This window comes from Bombina bombina, chromosome 5 (assembly GCF_027579735.1).
Source record: "Bombina bombina isolate aBomBom1 chromosome 5, aBomBom1.pri, whole genome shotgun sequence".
In the NCBI taxonomy this organism is placed as follows: domain Eukaryota; kingdom Metazoa; phylum Chordata; class Amphibia; order Anura; family Bombinatoridae; genus Bombina; species Bombina bombina.
The window spans coordinates 65,269,441-65,290,830 of record NC_069503.1 but is presented as its reverse complement, the minus strand read 5'-3'; the positions used below and the strand labels follow the sequence as shown (position 1 = coordinate 65,290,830).

General features: G+C 34.8%; 1 protein-coding gene across 2 annotated transcripts in view; it reads right to left on the bottom strand.

Annotated features, from left to right (window-relative positions):
* Nucleotides 1-21,390, bottom strand: part of LOC128659869 (gastrula zinc finger protein XlCGF26.1-like) — a 172,009-nt gene that overhangs the window by 93,606 nt on the left and 57,013 nt on the right. For both annotated transcript variants that reach the window (XM_053713446.1, XM_053713447.1), the window contains one exon: nt 8,375-8,491. In XM_053713446.1, coding sequence (XP_053569421.1) covers nt 8,375-8,393 — 19 coding nt within the window. In that variant the 5' untranslated portion in view covers nt 8,394-8,491. The remainder of the gene's footprint in view (nt 1-8,374; nt 8,492-21,390) is intronic.

Genomic DNA, 21,390 nt, shown 5'->3' with positions numbered 1-21,390 from the left:
ATGTGTGTATAAATGTATGTATATGTGTATTATGTATGTGTGTATAAATGTATGTATATGTGTATTATGTATGTGTGTATAAATGTATGTATATGTGTATTATGTATGTGTGTATAAATGTATGTATATGTGTATTATGTATGTGTGTATAAATGTATGTATATGTGTATTATGTATGTGTGTATAAATGTATTTATGTATGTGTGTATAAATGTATGTATATGTGTATTATGTATGTGTGTATAAATGTATGTTTATGTGTATTATGTATGTGTGTATAAATGTATGTATATGTGTATTATGTATGTGTGTATAAATGTATTTATGTATGTGTGTATAAATGTATGTATATGTGTATTATGTATGTGTGTATAAATGTATGTATATGTGTATTATGTATGTGTGTATAAATGTATGTATATGTGTATTATGTATGTGTGTATAAATGTATGTATATGTGTATTATGTATGTGTGTATAAATGTATGTATATGTGTATTATGTATGTGTGTATAAATGTATTTATGTATGTGTGTATAAATGTATGTATATGTGTATTATGTATGTGTGTATAAATGTATGTTTATGTGTATTATGTATGTGTGTATAAATGTATGTTTATGTGTATTATGTTTGTGTGTATAAATGTATTTATGTATGTGTGTATAAATGTATGTATAGTTGTATTATGTATGTGTGTATAAATGTATGTATATGTGTATTATGTATGTGTGTATAAATGTATGTATATGTGTATTATGTATGTGTGTATAAATGTATGTATATGTGTATTATGTATGTGTGTATAAATGTATGTATATGTGTATTATGTATGTGTGTATAAATGTATTTATGTATGTGTGTATAAATGTATGTATATGTGTATTATGTATGTGTGTATAAATGTATGTATATGTGTATTATGTATGTGTGTATTATGTATGTATATGTGTATTATGTATGTGTGTATAAATGTATGTATATGTGTATTATGTATGTGTGTATAAATGTATGTATATGTGTATTATGTATGTGTGTATAAATGTATGTATATGTGTATTATGTATGTGTGTATAAATGTATGTATATGTGTATTATGTATGTGTGTATAAATGTATGTATATGTGTATTATGTATGTGTGTATAAATGTATGTATATGTGTATTATGTATGTGTGTATAAATGTATGTATGTGTGTATAAATGTATGTATATGTGTATTATGTATGTGTGTATAAATGTATGTTTATGTGTATTATGTATGTGTGTATAAATGTATGTATATGTGTATTATGTATGTGTGTATAAATGTATGTATATGTGTATTATGTATGTGTGTATAAATGTATTTATGTATGTGTGTATAAATGTATGTATATTTGTATTATGTATGTGTGTATAAATGTATGTATATGTGTATTATGTTTGTGTGCATAAATGTATTTATGTATGTGTGTATAAATGTATGTATATGTGTATTATGTATGTGTGTATAAATGTATTTATGTATGTGTGTATAAATGTATGTATATGTGTATTATGTATGTGTGTATAAATGTATTTATGTATGTGTGTATAAATGTATGTATATGTGTATTATGTATGTGTGTATAAATGTATTTATGTATGTGTGTATAAATGTATGTATATGTGTATTATGTATGTGTGTATAAATGTATTTACGTATGTGTGTATAAATGTATGTATATTTGTATTATGTATGTGTGTATAAATGTATTTATGTATGTGTGTATAAATGTATGTATATTTGTATTATGTATGTGTGTATAAATGTATTTATGTATGTGTGTATAAATGTATGTATATTTGTATTATGTATGTGTGTATAAATGTATGTATATGTGTATTATGTATGTGTGTATAAATGTATGTATATGTGTATTATGTATGTGTGTATAAATGTATTTATGTATGTGTGTATAAATGTATGTATATGTGTATTATGTATGTGTGTATAAATGTATGTTTATGTGTATTATGTATGTGTGTATAAATGTATGTATATGTGTATTATGTATGTGTGTATAAATGTATTTATGTATGTGTGTATAAATGTATGTATATGTGTATTATGTATGTGTGTATAAATGTATGTTTATGTGTATTATGTATGTGTGTATAAATGTATGTATATGTGTATTATGTATGTGTGTATAAATGTATTTATGTATGTGTGTATAAATGTATGTATATGTGTATTATGTATGTGTGTATAAATGTATGTATATGTGTATTATGTATGTGTGTATTATGTATGTATATGTGTATTATGTATGTGTGTATAAATGTATGTATATGTGTATTATGTATGTGTGTATAAATGTATGTATATGTGTATTATGTATGTGTGTATAAATGTATGTATATGTGTATTATGTATGTGTGTATAAATGTATTTATGTATGTGTGTATAAATGTATGTATATGTGTATTATGTATGTGTGTATAAATGTATGTATATGTGTATTATGTATGTGTGTATTATGTATGTATATGTGTATTATGTATGTGTGTATAAATGTATGTATATGTGTATTATGTATGTGTGTATAAATGTATGTATATGTGTATTATGTATGTGTGTATAAATGTATGTATATGTGTATTATGTATGTGTGTATAAATGTATGTATATGTGTATTATGTATGTGTGTATAAATGTATGTATATGTGTATTATGTATGTGTGTATAAATGTATGTATGTGTGTATAAATGTATGTATATGTGTATTATGTATGTGTGTATAAATGTATTTATGTATGTGTGTATAAATGTATGTATATGTGTATTATGTATGTGTGTATAAATGTATGTTTATGTGTATTATGTATGTGTGTATTATGTATGTATATGTGTATTATGTATGTGTGTATAAATGTATGTTTATGTGTATTATGTGTGTATTATGTATGTGTGTATAAATGTATGTTTATGTGTATTATGTATGTGTGTATAAATGTATGTATATGTGTATTATGTATGTGTGTATAAATGTATGTATATGTGTATTATGTATGTGTGTATAAATGTATTTATGTATGTGTGTATAAATGTATGTATATTTGTATTATGTATATGTGTATTATGTTTGTGTGCATAAATGTATTTATGTATGTGTGTATAAATGTATGTATATGTGTATTATGTATGTGTGTATAAATGTATTTATGTATGTGTGTATAAATGTATGTATATGTGTATTATGTATGTGTGTATAAATGTATTTATGTATGTGTGTATAAATGTATGTATATGTGTATTATGTATGTGTGTATAAATGTATTTATGTATGTGTGTATAAATGTATGTATATGTGTATTATGTATGTGTGTATAAATGTATTTATGTATGTGTGTATAAATGTATGTATATTTGTATTATGTATGTGTGTATAAATGTATTTATGTATGTGTGTATAAATGTATGTATATTTGTATTATGTATGTGTGTATAAATGTATTTATGTATGTGTGTATAAATGTATGTATATTTGTATTATGTATGTGTGTATAAATGTATGTATATGTGTATTATGTATGTGTGTATAAATGTATGTATATGTGTATTATGTATGTGTGTATAAATGTATTTATGTATGTGTGTATAAATGTATGTATATGTGTATTATGTATGTGTGTATAAATGTATGTTTATGTGTATTATGTATGTGTGTATAAATGTATGTATATGTGTATTATGTATGTGTGTATAAATGTATTTATGTATGTGTGTATAAATGTATGTATATGTGTATTATGTATGTGTGTATAAATGTATGTATATGTGTATTATGTATGTGTGTATAAATGTATGTATATGTGTATTATGTATGTGTGTATAAATGTATTTATGTATGTGTGTATAAATGTATGTATATGTGTATTATGTATGTGTGTATAAATGTATGTTTATGTGTATTATGTATGTGTGTATAAATGTATGTATATGTGTATTATGTATGTGTGTATAAATGTATTTATGTATGTGTGTATAAATGTATGTATATGTGTATTATGTATGTGTGTATAAATGTATGTATATGTGTATTATGTATGTGTGTATAAATGTATTTATGTATGTGTGTATAAATGTATGTATATGTGTATTATGTATGTGTGTATAAATGTATGTATATGTGTATTATGTATGTGTGTATAAATGTATTTATGTATGTGTGTATAAATGTATGTATATGTGTATTATGTATGTGTGTATAAATGTATGTATATGTGTATTATGTATGTGTGTATAAATGTATTTATGTATGTGTGTATAAATGTATGTATATGTGTATTATGTATGTGTGTATAAATGTATTTATGTATGTGTGTATAAATGTATGTATATTTGTATTATGTATGTGTGTATAAATGTATGTATATTTGTATTATGTATGTGTGTATAAATGTATGTATATTTGTATTATGTATGTGTGTATAAATGTATTTATGTATGTGTGTATAAATGTATGTATATTTGTATTATGTATGTGTGTATAAATGTATTTATGTATGTGTGTATAAATGTATGTATATTTGTATTATGTATGTGTGTATAAATGTATTTATGTATGTGTGTATAAATGTATGTATAGTTGTATTATGTATGTGTGTATAAATGTATGTATATTTGTATTATGTATGTGTGTATAAATGTATGTATATTTGTATTATGTATGTGTGTATAAATGTATTTATGTATCTGTGTATAAATGTATGTATAGTTGTATTATGTATGTGTGTATAAATGTATGTATATTTGTATTATGTATGTGTGTATAAATGTATGTATATTTGTATTATGTATGTGTGTATAAATGTATTTATGTATCTGTGTATAAATGTATGTATAGTTGTATTATGTATGTGTGTATAAATGTATTTATGTATGTGTGTATAAATGTATGTATATGTGTATTATGTATGTGTGTATAAATGTATGTATATGTGTATTATGTATGTGTGTATAAATGTATGTATATGTGTATTATGTATGTGTGTATAAATGTATGTATATGTGTATTATGTATGTGTGTATAAATGTATGTATATGTGTATTATGTATGTGTGTATAAATGTATGTATATTTGCATTATGTATGTGTGTATAAATGTATGTATATGTGTATTATGTATGTGTGTATAAATGTATGTTTATGTGTATTATGTATGTGTGTATTATGTATGTATATGTGTATTATGTATGTGTGTATAAATGTATGTATATGTGTATTATGTATGTGTGTATAAATGTATGTATATGTGTATTATGTATGTGTGTATTATGTATGTATATGTGTATTATGTATGTGTGTATAAATGTATGTATATGTGTATTATGTATGTGTGTATAAATGTATGTTTATGTGTATTATGTGTGTGTGTATAAATGTATGTATATGTGTATTATGTATGTGTGTATAAATGTATGTATATGTGTATTATGTATGTGTGTATAAATGTATGTATATGTGTATTATGTATGTGTGTATAAATGTATGTATATGTGTATTATGTGTGTGTGTATATGTATAAATGTATGTATATTTGTATTATGTATGTGTATAAATGTATTTATGTATGTGTATAAATGTATGTATGTGTGTATAATGTATGTATTGCTAAATTCTCTTGGAATCCTTTGTGGTACAGCAAACGTGGGTAGGAGCAGGAGCAGCAATACACTACTGGAAGGCAGCAGCTGATTGGTGGCTGCACATATGTCTCTTGTCATTGGCTCACTTAATGTATTCAGCTACCTCCCAGTAGTGCATTGCCCCATCCTTAAACAAAGTATACAAAGAGAATGAAGTAAATGTGAGGACAATTGTATGGGTGATCTGAATCACGAAGGAACATTTTTCAGTTTCATGTCCCTTTAACAAAAAACTATATACTATATGCTTATATTAAAGGGACAAAGAACGTGCAAAAAGAACATGCTGTATGTTTGAGCATTTAATTATTACACTGGTGCTTGTATACACCTATTTGTTTAACTCTGCAAAAGGGTCAAACTGATAGTCATCTCCAGAGCAGCAAAACACTATTGGAACTTAACTAAAAACATATGGTGAGCCAATGACAAGAGGCATATGTGTGTGTGACCTCCAATCACCAGTTAGCTTCCAGTAGTGCATTGCTGCTCCTGGATACAAAGAGAACAATGTGAATTTAATTACTCGTAGTACATTAATGCATGCTCTGTCAGAACTAAAATTCTTTATTTTTAAAAGGACAGTCTACTCCAGAAATGTTATTGTTTAAAAAGATAGATAATCCCTTTATTGTGGACAGATAAGCTCCAAATCCCACAGGACCACCACCACTAGGGTTCAGGATTCCCCCTCCCTGGTATAAGGTAAGACTCAGGGAGAGGGGAATACATTTTCGTTTAGTTTTTTTTTTTAGTACCCCAATACAGCCCCTATCCCCTCACTACAGCCCCTATCCCCCCACTACATCCCCTATTCCCCCACTTCAGCCCTATACCCTCACTACAGACTCTATCCCATCACAACAACCCCTATACCCCAGTACAGCTCCTATCCCCTCGCTACAGACCATATACCCCACTAAAGCCTCTATCCTCTCACTACAGCTACTATCCCCTTATTTAGTTTTTTTTCAGTGGCATGATTTAGTGGTGAATGATTAGTGCCCCCCCAGTTTTGACTGTGGTATCTTATGTGCCCCCCCTATATATTGTTCCTAGAGTCGCCACTGACGCCGTGGAACAGTAACACAGCCCTTCAAGTGTGACAGATAGTAGCGTCGCTTCTGACATGGACTTGAGAGAAGAAAAAAGGCAGCGAAACTTGTCAATGCTGATTGCTAATGGAGCTGTTAATAGGAGTCAGGATGGCATCACAGAAATACTCTTTCTGGATCTCTGGACCCCAACTTTCATCCATGCTCTCACTGAGAGTCTGACAGGACTACTTAAAACTCCAGTCCCATTCCAAAGAGTACAACCCTCCATAAGAAACTAAACCAAAATCATCTGACACTTCTCTGCCAACCTCCTGTGACGAGAGGCAAAGAATGACTGGGGGATGAGGGAAGTGGGGCAGGTATTTAAGCCTTTGGCTGGGGTGTCTTTGCCTCCTCCTGGAGGCCAGGTTCTGAATTCCCAAAAGTAATGAATGCAGTTGTGGACTCTTCCCATTTATGAAGAAAATACACATATACACACACACAGACATACCCACACATACATACATACATACATACATATACACACACAAAATACACATATACACAAACACACATATACACACACACACAAAGTCATACATACAGACATACACACATACATATACACACATACACAAAGTCATACATACAGACATACACACACACATACATATACACACATACACATTTATTAAAGAAAAAAAATCTGGCTCCTAAAAGTATTTTTGTTGGCTCCTAGACTTAAAATAAAAATTTTAAGCCCTGACTTACCATTTCTGCTATGTGCTGTTACCCTGTACCACACTGGAGTTCAGGAAGGGGGAGGAAATTGACACACATACATACATACTCACAGATACATACACACACAGTTACATACATACATACATACATACACAGAAACACACGGATGCAGACACACACAGATGCACACAGATACATACACACACAAACACAGATACATATATACACCCACATACATACACACACACACAGATACATACACAAACACAGATACAAATATACATTTACACATACATACATACACACACACACATTAAAGAACAAAAAAACAATTACTGGCTCCTAAGTATTTTGGTTGGCTCCTAGACTCCTAGAATAAATTTGTGGTTACCCTGTACCGCACTGTGCGGTTACCCTGTACCGCAATGTGCGGTTACCCTGTACCGCACTGGAGTTCAGGAAGGGAAAGGAAATTGAAATAGAGGAACGTAGAAAATATTTACACTGAGATAGAATGGAACAGTGACACCTGCAGGCAGAAATTAAAAGTGCAGGCAAAAAAGAATTTCTGCAGAAACAGTAAATTTTCTGCAATGAGATCCTACATCTCAGTATGTTCTGCCTTGGTGTTATGGGTGTTCCATGAGCGAGGTCAGGGCAGGTGAAAGGTGATGGTGTTCTGAGTACAGAACCAGGTCAGAGGGTGAGGTTAGGCAGTTGTTAGACATGATCTGTCTAAAACAACAGAGGGGAGAAGTATTTTTTACCCTCCTCCTCAGCTCAATGGGGGTTGTTCCTTCTTTATAACGTCATTGACACCAAAGATGCAGATATAAATATAATAGCTTATTTGTTTAATGAGTGATCTGTTCTATTTTCCTGTAATTAAAGTCAGCATAATATCTATTTTACTCACCTAACACATATGAGTTCATGCTGATAACCAGGCTCCAATGTCTGTGCTCAGGAAAAAGGTTCCCTTATTCACTGCAATTACATCAATATCTGATATCTCTGAGTGCTCTGGTCGTGTCTGTAAAAAGTATATTAAATGGTTTATACAGATAATAATAAATAATGATTCTGATTAACTGTACCTATGGTATGATTAAAGGCACACATAACAATTCATGTGATACAGATCGGCTGATTAGGTTATTAAATATGTGCTATTGATTCAGCACAAGAATGTAGTACAGTTAGCTCTGTGGGTGTTATAACTGCCATTAAATATGAATCTTCGCAGTTTTATACAACATAATGGTAGAAAATCTAGTTAAGTGGGGCCACATCACAACTTTACAAATAAATTATAATCTTTGTTTTATATCATTTATATGAAACAATATTTTCTCCTGAAAGAAATGTTAAATATCAGTTGTTTAAATATAAGTTAAATTGCATACTGCAGTATTGGTATTGTACTTCCTACTAATTCTCCCTGTCAGACATTTTGTCATGTGCTCCACCCCCAGTCCTTTAACGTCTCTTAATCAATACTTAGTTGTCAAAATATACCAAGATGTACCCAATACAGAGGTGTTTTCAACTGGAACAGGTAGAATTAAGCTGGCTATTTCAGGTTCAGCAACAAGTGTGGATAATAACAATGTCCCTTTTTTAATATATTGACACTGAATCCTTTTAATCTTGTGACCAAATAAGATTATAATCCACCAAGGGGGAGAGGAGGGGACTGGTCATTTATTGCCACATTTCCAGTACCAGGGAGGACCCTGGGTCTATATTTAAAAATGGTCTTTTAAGCAAACCATATGAGAGGGATTAAGCCAATAATTCTCTAGTATATTGAGCTCCTGTCTCCATAGACAGTCATCCATTTTGACCCATTCTCCCGGCACAAAAATACACAAGAACTCTTACCGTCCTCTGTCTCTCAGGAATCAGGCAGGTTCTTCACCCCATTCCTCTCCCTTACCTCTTTGCTCTGGCGTGCGCCACAACGCCTAAGTAGGCATTAGATTGACTTCCTTCAATAAGCTGCTCACAGCACAGTGTCTCCGCCCAAGAATATCACCCTGCGCCTCAAGACTGATTGATAGGGGAAAATCCCTGCAACACTTCCTGCTCCTTGCACCACCCCAAACGGAACATTATTAAATAATGTTCTAGAAGTGCAGGAATTACTGGCTGCTATTTAAATTGTTTCTTTTAATTTACCAAGGTTCATCCCTATGGAAAATAGGGTCAATAAAATTTGTATTTGTTTCTGTTGTCAGAGTGACCAAAGGTTAATTAACATAGGATATTCGCTCGGTAGGGGTATGTTAGGAGTTTCCGTTTTGTGCTGTGTGGGGTGTTTTTTTTGTGTGCTTTGTCGCTCCATCTCTCTATGCATCATTTAAGTATACAGAATATCTTTAAATGGGGACACAGTTGAATATACTGTCATGGAATGTCGGGGGAATTTCCTCCCCAATAAAACATGAGCAAATAATAGTACAGCTGGGTAGACACGCCCCCGACATTGCCATGATTCAAGAAACACATCTTAAGGAGAATTAATTAAGCAAATTAAAAACCTGATGGGTGGGGGAAGTTTTGGCCACATCATCCACTAAAAGGAGCTGTGGGGTTGCAATTTTAATGCACAAAAAATTAGATTATCAAATATTAAAAGTGCAGCTTGACACGAATAGTGGGTATATTTTTGTTCACTTAATAACTGGTGGCACACAATATGGGATAGGTAATATATATGGGCAAAATGTATTCTCTCCACAATTTTGGGACACAATTAAAAGTAAGCTATATTCAATTGCTAGTGAAAAAGTAATTCTTGTCTGCGATTTCAACATGATACTATGTCCTAAGTTAGACAGATCTTCCATTAAAGAGAAGGTCAAGAATGAAAAAATTGCCTAGTATTTAAAAAAAAAATTGTACGGCTTTAAAACTCAATGATATATGAAGAATTAAAAATTCAGAGAGCTATGAATATACGTGTGTGTCCAAGACCCATCGGTTATTTCCCAGAATTGATTATATTCTTATTTCAGAGCAGCTTATATTATTAGATTCAGAACCTTAAATTCGTGATATCTTGGTCTCGGATCACGCAATAATCTCCATCAAATTTCAAGCGATAAAAGCTAAAAATTGTGTAAATCATTTTTTTATGTTCCAACACTTTATGCTAGAGAATACTAAATTTAATACCTGCCTGTCCGGTCAATGGAAAGAATTCCATCATAATAATAGAGGGCATTAGGATAAAATTGAAGTATATTGGGAAACGGCAAAAGCGGTTCTGAGGGGATAGATAAAAGCATATATGTGTAATTGGAAAAGAAAACAGCAAGCTAGGGAATTACAACTATCTAATCATCTCAGCAATGCATTAATACGATATAGATCAGAGAACACTAAGTTCAATTGGGATAAATATTGTCATGCTAGAACCGAAAGGGAGTTATTCTTAAAGCAAAAGTGTTTAGAGGAAGACAAGAAAATCAATAATCGATATAAGGGATATATTGGTTGCTCAGCTAAATATTTAGCAAAAATAACTAAGAATAGGAAGAGTAAAAACTACATAGCAGCAATGAAGGAAGGGGGCCATAGATATACTGATAACGAAAATATCAGGGAGGTATTTTTTAAATTTTATCAAAATTTATATAAAAAAAGTTGAAGAAGATCTATCGAATAGAACAAACTTCTGGTCCAAAATTTCTCCTCCTAAGGTTTCAGAAAATGATCTTGAACTCATCAATAAAGTATTCTCAGTATGTGAGATTTGTGAGGCTATCGGTGAATCCAAACTGAATAAAGCGTCTGGCCCAGATTGGCTCCCTGCAGAGTTTTACATATTTTTAGTAGAAGAAATTAAATATACACTGACTAAACTGTTCAACTCATATTATACTACTAATATGCCAATATCAAGTTACTTTTCCGCAGCTAATCCTCACGTCTATTCTAGCGAACAGGTTAAATAAATGTCTGTATAAAATAATACATCCTGATCAAACAGGTTTTATACAGGGAAGAAATATGTCTCTAAACTTGCACAAAGTGGAAGTCATTTTGGATTATTTTTGGAACACAAATCCCCAACAATTACCAAAAAAATCCAATAAAAAGATGTTTGATACAGACTTGGCTCTGCTTTCGTTAGGCGCAGAGAAAGCGTTTGACTCTATTTCTTGGAATCATCTGCTAGATTCATTATCTCAGTTTGGATTTATTGGCAGTTTTGTAGGTTTTATCCGGAAAACAGAATTTATGTTTACCTGATAAATTACTTTCTCCAACGGTGTGTCCGGTCCACGGCGTCATCCTTACTTGTGGGATATTCTCTTCCCCAACAGGAAATGGCAAAGAGCCCAGCAAAGCTGGTCACATGATCCCTCCTAGGCTCCGCCTACCCCAGTCATTCGACCGACGTTAAGGAGGAATATTAGCATAGGAGAAACCATATGGTACCGTGGTGACTGTAGTTAAAGAAAATAAATTATCAGACCTGATTAAAAAACCAGGGCGGGCCGTGGACCGGACACACCGTTGGAGAAAGTAATTTATCAGGTAAACATAAATTCTGTTTTCTCCAACATAGGTGTGTCCGGTCCACGGCGTCATCCTTACTTGTGGGAACCAATACCAAAGCTTTAGGACACGGATGAAGGGAGGGAGCAAATCAGGTCACCTAAATGGAAGGCACCACGGCTTGCAAAACCTTTCTCCCAAAAATAGCCTCAGAAGAAGCAAAAGTATCAAACTTGTAAAATTTGGTAAAAGTGTGCAGTGAAGACCAAGTCGCTGCCCTACATATCTGATCAACAGAAGCCTCGTTCTTGAAGGCCCATGTGGAAGCCACAGCCCTAGTGGAATGAGCCGTGATTCTTTCGGGAGGCTGCCGTCCGGCAGTCTCGTAAGCCAATCTGATGATGCTTTTAATCCAAAAAGAGAGAGAGGTAGAAGTTGCTTTTTGACCTCTCCTTTTACCGGAATAAACAACAAACAAGGAAGATGTTTGTCTAAAATCCTTTGTAGCATCTAAATTGTCATGTTCTGTCTCAGGATATCATGTGAGAGCCTCATTGTCTGGAACAGTTGCTTTAAAGGAAGATTAGTAGAAGCCATACTGATTGAAAATGAAAACAAATTTATTTAAACAACAAAATACTTTGTTTAAGCAAATACTTGCAGAATATTTAAATATGCTACACGGGTATGTTAAGACCACATACAGCAGGAGTGAAAATAAAGAAAACTAGTAAGCAGAGATGCAGATTCAAAAAGGAAAGTCTTTCTCTTGGTAATAACTGAAATGTAAGATTTGCACAAGGCAGAAAACAACTTGTAAACAGGTAGCAGGTTTAAAGGTAAAGTCTTTCTCCTTGTAATTGCTGAGTGCAGGAATTGCACAATGCAGGAAACAACTTGCAAACTGGTAACAGGTTTAAAGGTAAAGTCTCTCTCCTTGAAATTGCTGAGTGCAGGAATTACACAATGCAGGAAACAACTTGCAAACTGGTAACAGGTTTAAAGGTAAAGTCTCTCTCCTTGTAATTGCTGAGTGCAGGAAATGCACAAGGCAGGAAACAAACTTGAAGATTGGTAACAGGTTTAAAGGTAAAGGCTTTCTCCTGGCAATACCTTGTAAACAGGTGCAAAGGAAATCTTTCTCCTGGCAATGGCCAAGTGCAGGAATTGCATAAAGCAGGAAACAAACTTGTAGATTGGTAACAGGTTTAAAGGTAAAGGCTTTCTCCTGGTAAAACCTTGTAAACAGGTGCAAAGGAAATATTTCTCCAAAGAAATACAGGAAACAGGTTCTGACTTGACAAAACAGATCCAATGTGAAGACACTAATGCAGACTAAAAGCCATCCTTAAATAGGGAGGTTTTGCACAGGGTTGGTTCTGATTCATTCCAGAATTGAGAACACCTGTGTGTTGCACAGGTGTAATAACAAGTAAGGCAAATAGTTATTTATCAGATCTTTTAAGATCCATGCTATTGCTAGAACTGGCTGTGGCTCAACATGTAAGCAAACAGAAATAGCAATCACAGAGCCACAGGTTCAAATCCCCATACAGCCCTTCTTAGCAGAATGCCTCCCAGACCTTTTCTTTTTCTTTTTAGTCTGGAGGCTTGGTTCATGACATAAATAGAATTTTAGAGCGCGAACAACATCCAAATTGTGCAACAAACGTTCCTTCTTTGAAACTGGTTTCGGACACAGAGAAGGTACGATAATCTCCTGGTTAATGTTTTTGTTAGAAACAACTTTTGGAAGAAAACCAGGTTTAGTACGTAAAACCACCTTATCTGCATGGAACACCAGATAAGGAGGAGAACACTGCAGAGCAGACAATTCTGAAACTCTTCTAGCAGAAGAAATTGCAACTAAAAACAAAACTTTCCAAGATAATAACTTAATATCAACGGAATGTAAGGGTTCAAACGGAACCCCCTGAAGAACTGAAAGAACTAAGTTGAGACTCCAAGGAGGAGTCAAAGGTTTGTAAACAGGCTTAATTCTAACCAGAGCCTGAACAAAGGCTTGAACATCTGGCACAGCTGCCAGCTTTTTGTGAAGTAACACAGACAAGGCAGAAATCTGTCCCTTCAGGGAACTAGCAGATAATCCTTTTTCCAATCCTTCTTGAAGGAAGGATAGAATCTTAGGAATCTTAACCTTGTCCCAAGGGAATCCTTTAGATTCACACCAACAGATATATTTTTTCCAAATTTTGTGGTAAATCTTTCTAGTTACAGGCTTTCTGGCCTGAACAAGAGTATCGATAACAGAATCTGAGAACCCTCGCTTCGATAAGATCAAGCGTTCAATCTCCAAGCAGTCAGCTGGAGTGAAACCAGATTCGGATGTTCGAACGGACCCTGAACAAGAAGGTCTCGTCTCAAAGGTAGCTTCCAAGGTGGAGCCGATGACATATTCACCAGATCTGCATACCAAGTCCTGCGTGGCCACGCAGGAGCTATCAAGATCACCGACGCCCTCTCCTGATTGATCCTGGCTACCAGCCTGGGGATGAGAGGAAACGGCGGGAACACATAAGCTAGTTTGAAGGTCCAAGGTGCTACTAGTGCATCCACTAGAGCCGGATTGGGATCCCTGGATCTGGACCCGTAGCAAGGAACTTTGAAGTTCTGACGAGAGGCCATCAGATCCATGTCTGGAATGCCCCACAGCTGAGTGACTTGGGCAAAGATTTCCGGATGGAGTTCCCACTCCCCCGGATGCAATGTCTGACGACTCAGAAAATCCGCTTCCCAATTTTCCACTCCTGGGATGTGGATAGCAGACAGGTGGCAGGAGTGAGACTCCGCCCATAGAATGATTTTGGTCACTTCTTCCATCGCTAGGGAACTCCTTGTTCCCCCCTGATGGTTGATGTACGCAACAGTTGTCATGTTGTCTGATTGAAACCGTATGAACTTGGCCCTCGCTAGCTGAGGCCAAGCCTTGAGAGCATTGAATATCGCTCTCAGTTCCAGAATATTTATCGGTAGAAGAGATTCTTCCCGAGACCAAAGACCCTGAGCTTTCAGGGATCCCCAGACCGCGCCCCAGCCCATCAGACTGGCGTCGGTCGTGACGATGACCCACTCCGGTCTGCGGAATGTCATCCCTTGTGACAGGTTGTCCAGGGACAGCCACCAACGGAGTGAGTCTCTGGTCCTCTGATTTACTTGTATCTTCGGAGACAAGTCTGTATAGTCCCCATTCCACTGACTGAGCATGCACAGTTGTAATGGTCTTAGATGAATGCGCGCAAAAGGAACTATGTCCATTGCCGCTACCATCAAACCGATCACTTCCATGCACTGCGCTATGGAAGGAAGAGGAACGGAATGAAGTATCCGACAAGAGTCTAGAAGTTTTGTTTTTCTGGCCTCTGTCAGAAAAATCCTCATTTCTAAGGAGTCTATTATTGTTCCCAAGAAGGGAACCCTTGTTGACGGAGATAGAGAACTCTTTTCCACGTTCACTTTCCATCCGTGAGATCTGAGAAAGGCCAGGACAATGTCCGTGTGAGCCTTTGCTTGAGGAAGGGACGACGCTTGAATCAGAATGTCGTCCAAGTAAGGTACTACAGCAATGCCCCTTGGTCTTAGCACAGCTAGAAGGGACCCTAGTACCTTTGTGAAAATCCTTGGAGCAGTGGCTAATCCGAAAGGAAGCGCCACAAACTGGTAATGCTTGTCCAGGAATGCGAACCTTAGGAACCGATGATGTTCCTTGTGGATAGGAATATGTAGATACGCATCCTTTAAATCCACTGTGGTCATGAATTGACCTTCCTGGATGGAAGGAAGAATAGTTCGAATGGTTTCCATCTTGAACGATGGAACCTTGAGAAACTTGTTTAAGATCTTGAGATCTAAGATTGGTCTGAACGTTCCCTCTTTTTTGGGAACTATGAACAGATTGGAGTAGAACCCCATCCCTTGTTCTCTTAATGGAACAGGATGAATCACTCCCATTTTTAACAGGTCTTCTACACAATGTAAGAATGCCTGTCTTTTTATGTGGTCTGAAGACAACTGAGACCTGTGGAACCTCCCCCTTGGAGGAAGCCCCTTGAATTCCAGAAGATAACCTTGGGAGACTATTTCTAGCGCCCAAGGATCCAGAACATCTCTTGCCCAAGCCTGAGCGAAGAGAGAGAGTCTGCCCCCCACCAGATCCGGTCCCGGATCGGGGGCCAACATTTCATGCTGTCTTGGTAGCAGTGGCAGGTTTCTTGGCCTGCTTTCCCTTGTTCCAGCCTTGCATTGGTCTCCAAGCTGGCTTGGCTTGAGAAGTATTACCCTCTTGCTTAGAGGACGTAGCACTTTGGGCTGGTCCATTTCTACGAAAGGGACGAAAATTAGGTTTATTTTTTGCCTTGAAAGGCCGATCCTGAGGAAGGGCGTGGCCCTTACCCCCAGTGATATCAGAGATAATCTCTTTCAAGTCAGGGCCAAACAGCGTTTTCCCCTTGAAAGGAATGTTAAGTAGCTTGTTCTTGGAAGACGCATCAGCTGACCAAGATTTCAACCAAAGCGCTCTGCGCGCCACAATAGCAAACCCAGAATTCTTAGCCGCTAACCTAGCCAATTGCAAAGTGGCGTCTAGGGTGAAAGAATTAGCCAATTTGAGAGCATTGATTCTGTCCATAATCTCCTCATAAGGAGGAGAATCACTATCGACCGCCTTTATCAGCTCATCGAACCAGAAACATGCGGCTGTAGCTACAGGGACAATGCATGAAATTGGTTGTAGAAGGTAACCCTGCTGAACAAACATCTTTTTAAGTAAACCTTCTAATTTTTTATCCATAGGATCTTTGAAAGCACAACTATCCTCTATGGGTATAGTGGTGCGTTTGTTTAAAGTGGAAACCGCTCCCTCGACCTTGGGGACTGTCTGCCATAAGTCCTTTCTGGGGTCGACCATAGGAAACAATTTTTTAAATATGGGGGGAGGGACGAAAGGAATACCGGGCCTTTCCCATTCTTTATTAACAATGTCCGCCACCCGCTTGGGTATAGGAAAAGCTTCTGGGAGCCCCGGGACCTCTAGGAACTTGTCCATTTTACATAGTTTCTCTGGGATGACCAACTTGTCACAATCATCCAGAGTGGATAATACCTCCCTAAGCAGAATGCGGAGATGTTCCAACTTAAATTTAAACGTAATCACATCAGGTTCAGCTTGTTGAGAAATGTTCCCAGAATCAGTAATTTCTCCCTCAGACAAAACCTCCCTGGCCCCATCAGACTGGGTTAGGGGCCCTTCAGAACCATTATTATCAGCGTCGTCATGCTCTTCAGTATCTAAAACAGAGCAGTCGCGCTTACGCTGATAAGTGTTCATTTTGGCTAAAATGTTTTTGACAGAATTATCCATTACAGCCGTTAATTGTTGCATAGTAAGGAGTATTGGCGCGCTAGATGTACTAGGGGCCTCCTGAGTGGGCAAGACTCGTGTAGACGAAGGAGGGAATGATGCAGTACCATGCTTACTCCCCTCACTTGAGGAATCATCTTGGGCATCATTGTCATTGTCACATAAATCACATTTATTTAAATGAATGGGAATTCTGGCTTCCCCACATTCAGAACACAGTCTATCTGGTAGTTCAGACATGTTAAACAGGCATAAACTTGATAACAAAGTACAAAAAACGTTTTAAAATAAAACCGTTACTGTCACTTTAAATTTTAAACTGAACACACTTTATTACTGCAATTGCGAAAAAACATGAAGGAATTGTTCAAAATTCACCAAATTTTCACCACAGTGTCTTAAAGCCTTCAAAGTATTGCACACCAAATTTGGAAGCTTTAACCCTTAAAATAACGGAACCGGAGCCGTTTTTAACTTTAACCCCTTTACAGTCCCTGGTATCTGCTTTGCTGAGACCCAACCAAGCCCAAAGGGGAATACGATACCAAATGACGCCTTCAGAAAGTCTTTTCTAAGTATCAGAGCTCCTCTCACATGCGACTGCATGTCATGCCTCTCAAAAACAAGTGCGCAACACCGGCGCGAAAATGAGGCTCTGCCTATGATTTGGGAAAGCCCCTAAAGAATAAGGTGTCTAAAACAGTGCCTGCCGATATTATTATTAAACACTAAAAAACTCTAAGCCATCTCCGTGGAGATGTTGCCTGTACAACGGCAAAGAGAATGACTGGGGTAGGCGGAGCCTAGGAGGGATCATGTGACCAGCTTTGCTGGGCTCTTTGCCATTTCCTGTTGGGGAAGAGAATATCCCACAAGTAAGGATGACGCCGTGGACCGGACACACCTATGTTGGAGAAATTATATACAAATCACTATTCTTTTTTTTTGGTTCAATAGTTTTTATTGGGTTGGCATATTTCACAGCAAAATAATCTAAACATAACAGGATGTTATCAAACACATAAAAATCATCATCTGTCCCAAAAGGTTTAACAGTTTTAACAAATCACTATTCATATTTATTAATTAATGGTAACCCCTCAGCTAGAATTTTACTAGGTCGTGGGACTCGCCAAGGATGTCCCCTCTCCCCGTTGTTGTTCAATATATCTATAGAATCCCTTGTTATATGGCTCCGGTCTGAATTGATAGGGCTGAAATTTGGTACTGAGAAGATTAAAATATTATTGTATGCTGATAACTTACTGGTTTTCTTGGAAAACTAAAAAAAATCTATACCTTTATTATTAGATATGCTCACTATCTTTAGCTCAATTTCAGGTTATAAAATTAATCTGGGAAAAAGCAAATTGATGTGGATTATGAAGAAATCAGATAGCTATGTACATCACCCTTTTAAAACAACAGATTATATAAAATATCTGGAGATACAACTTCATAAAAATTCGAAATTTTGGTATGAGATGAATTTTCCCCAGGTCTTTAGTAAATCTATCCTAGATCTTAAAAACTGGATGGATCTCCCCATTTCTTTGTCTGCCAGAATCACCTTGATAAAAACAATCATATTTCCACAAATTTTGTACTTATTACAGAATTTACCACTTTTTATTTTTAAACAGCAAATAAATAAATTGTATTCAATTTGTTCACAAAAACTGTACAATTTTGTAACATTAGCTAGGACAGCTATGGACTGGCTAACGAATCTTAATAAATTCACCTCTAATGAACTTGAAACAAAAATAATCTCAGCATTTTCTCTCAAAGCGATTCTGCACTGCTCAATAGGGAATCTCCCTAGTACTCTAACAAATCTAATAACCTTTAAGAATGTTATCACTGCATGGCAGAAGATTTACTCCAATTTGGGAATAGACTTTTAATGCTCTTCCCTTCTTCCGATATGTGGGAATCCAGAATTTATACCAGGAATCCAACAAACATTTTCTTAAATCAAGGTCTCAAAAGGGGTTGATATATCTGCATCAATTGCTCTCTTCGACCGGACATCTATTATCCTTTAATTACCTTACTCACACGTTCCAAGTATCTAGGAACGATTTGTTTGCATATTTTCAAATACATCATTTTATTCATTCTAAAAATTGGAAATTTGAGCTACTGTGTCGATGGTCCGAGATAAATATATGCATCAGAAAATTTTCTGTAGGCAAATATTCTATTTCGTTATTGTAGGATATTCTGCTTTCTAAACAGGGTCAGTTATATTTAAATAAAATTCAAGCTTTTTAGGCAATGCATTTTCCAGCAGTAGACTCTATTAATATTAGACATAGTCTTATGTTAATAGAAAAGCTTACAATTCCTATCGGTTGGAAGGAATCACATATCAAATTGATTCACAATGTTTATTTCTCTCCCTCTAAATTGACAAAATGCTTCCCAAACAATGATTTTTACTGTTCTAAATGCCATCTAGACAAAGCAGATATTCTACATATATTCTGGAAATGTCCAAAAATATCACAATTATGGTCCAAATTAAATTTTTGGTACAACAAACTTTTTTCGGATCATTTTACGCTTAATGGTAGCTATATTTTTTCCTGCCAGACTCGGCAATTATTAGACTGAACTACTATCATAGTTATTGTACAATGATAATGATAATGCGGTACATGATATTGAAGAAGTGGAAGGATACTTTTCTAGTTTCATAAGTACCCTCTTACAACACATTACGTTTGAGATTTAGAATATTAATTTATAAAATGATAATAAGATCCAGGATTTTTTTTGACAAATGGTTGCCACTAATTAAAGCTCAAACATTGGTGATTCAAAAACAGTTATTATCTCTATTACTTAACACCAAATCATTTCTGTTGGCTGCTAAAGCTGGGCTGTTTCCTCTTTCCTGGATGCCAGCTACATTTGTAGCATAGTGGTTTGAAGACAATGTTAAAAAGAACAGTGGTGTAGAGGGATGGAGCGATTTATTTATTATTTATGGTTATGGTTTGTTTTTTGGGGGGATAAAAGGAAAAAAAATCTGCTCGGCTCACAGGCATGATAGTACCAAAAGACTTAGGGATAATATATAGGTATTGCCCCTTATTGGTTTTTGAAATTAGGGTAATTTATCCAAATTGAGATCAATTTTTAGAAGATATGTGGTATTCATTTATTTTTTTTATTTTTCTGTGGTTTATGTATTTACTTATTATTTTTATATTAACATATCATAATATGTCATTTGTTTTATGCACATGAAATGTATGTAACTCCTTATTGCATGTCTGTCTTGTGAAATGGTTTAATAAAAGAATTAAAAAAAAATAAAAAAAAATACTTAGTTGTCTTCAATCACACTGCAAGGGGTGTGGAAGATATAGGCACTAAAATGTTAAGTTCAATTTCAATTGTTTTCTTGGATGGAGTTAAGAAAATAAAGAATTACAAAACCACAGTTGCATAATAAAAACACAATGCAATAAAACTTACTATGAATTTAAAAAGAGCAATAGATTGTTTTCTGATAAATGTAGTTATGCACCTGTACCATGTGACAGCTATCAGCCAATAACAGACTCATATTTTTTTATTTTTTTATTATTATTTTTTTGAGGTTATGCGTTGAAGAGAATAACATAAAATAATAAGTTTGCAATAATAAATGTGTGTACATCATTTGTCAATAAACAAAGTTGAGCATAGCAAGGCAATAAAAATCAAATACAACAGAAAGAATAACAATGCCTGAAAATAGACAAGTATCTCAAACCTCAGATTTTATAAATATAATGGCATAACTGACTGACTAGTTAATAGGTCTCTAATGAGTCCATTAATTGCGTGAGAATGGGATAGCACATGGTAGTCAGTTCTGCGGCCTCTACTGGGCCAAAGAGTAGTATATAGTGAAAATGTAATAAGGGGGGGGGGGGATTCAGCGGGTAAGCACCGCTTATGAAATAGGGGGGATGGGGGGGGGGGGGCTATATAGAAAATCTTCTTGTGAGGATTAGTTGCATTTAAGATTTTATTTTCGTAGGGACAAT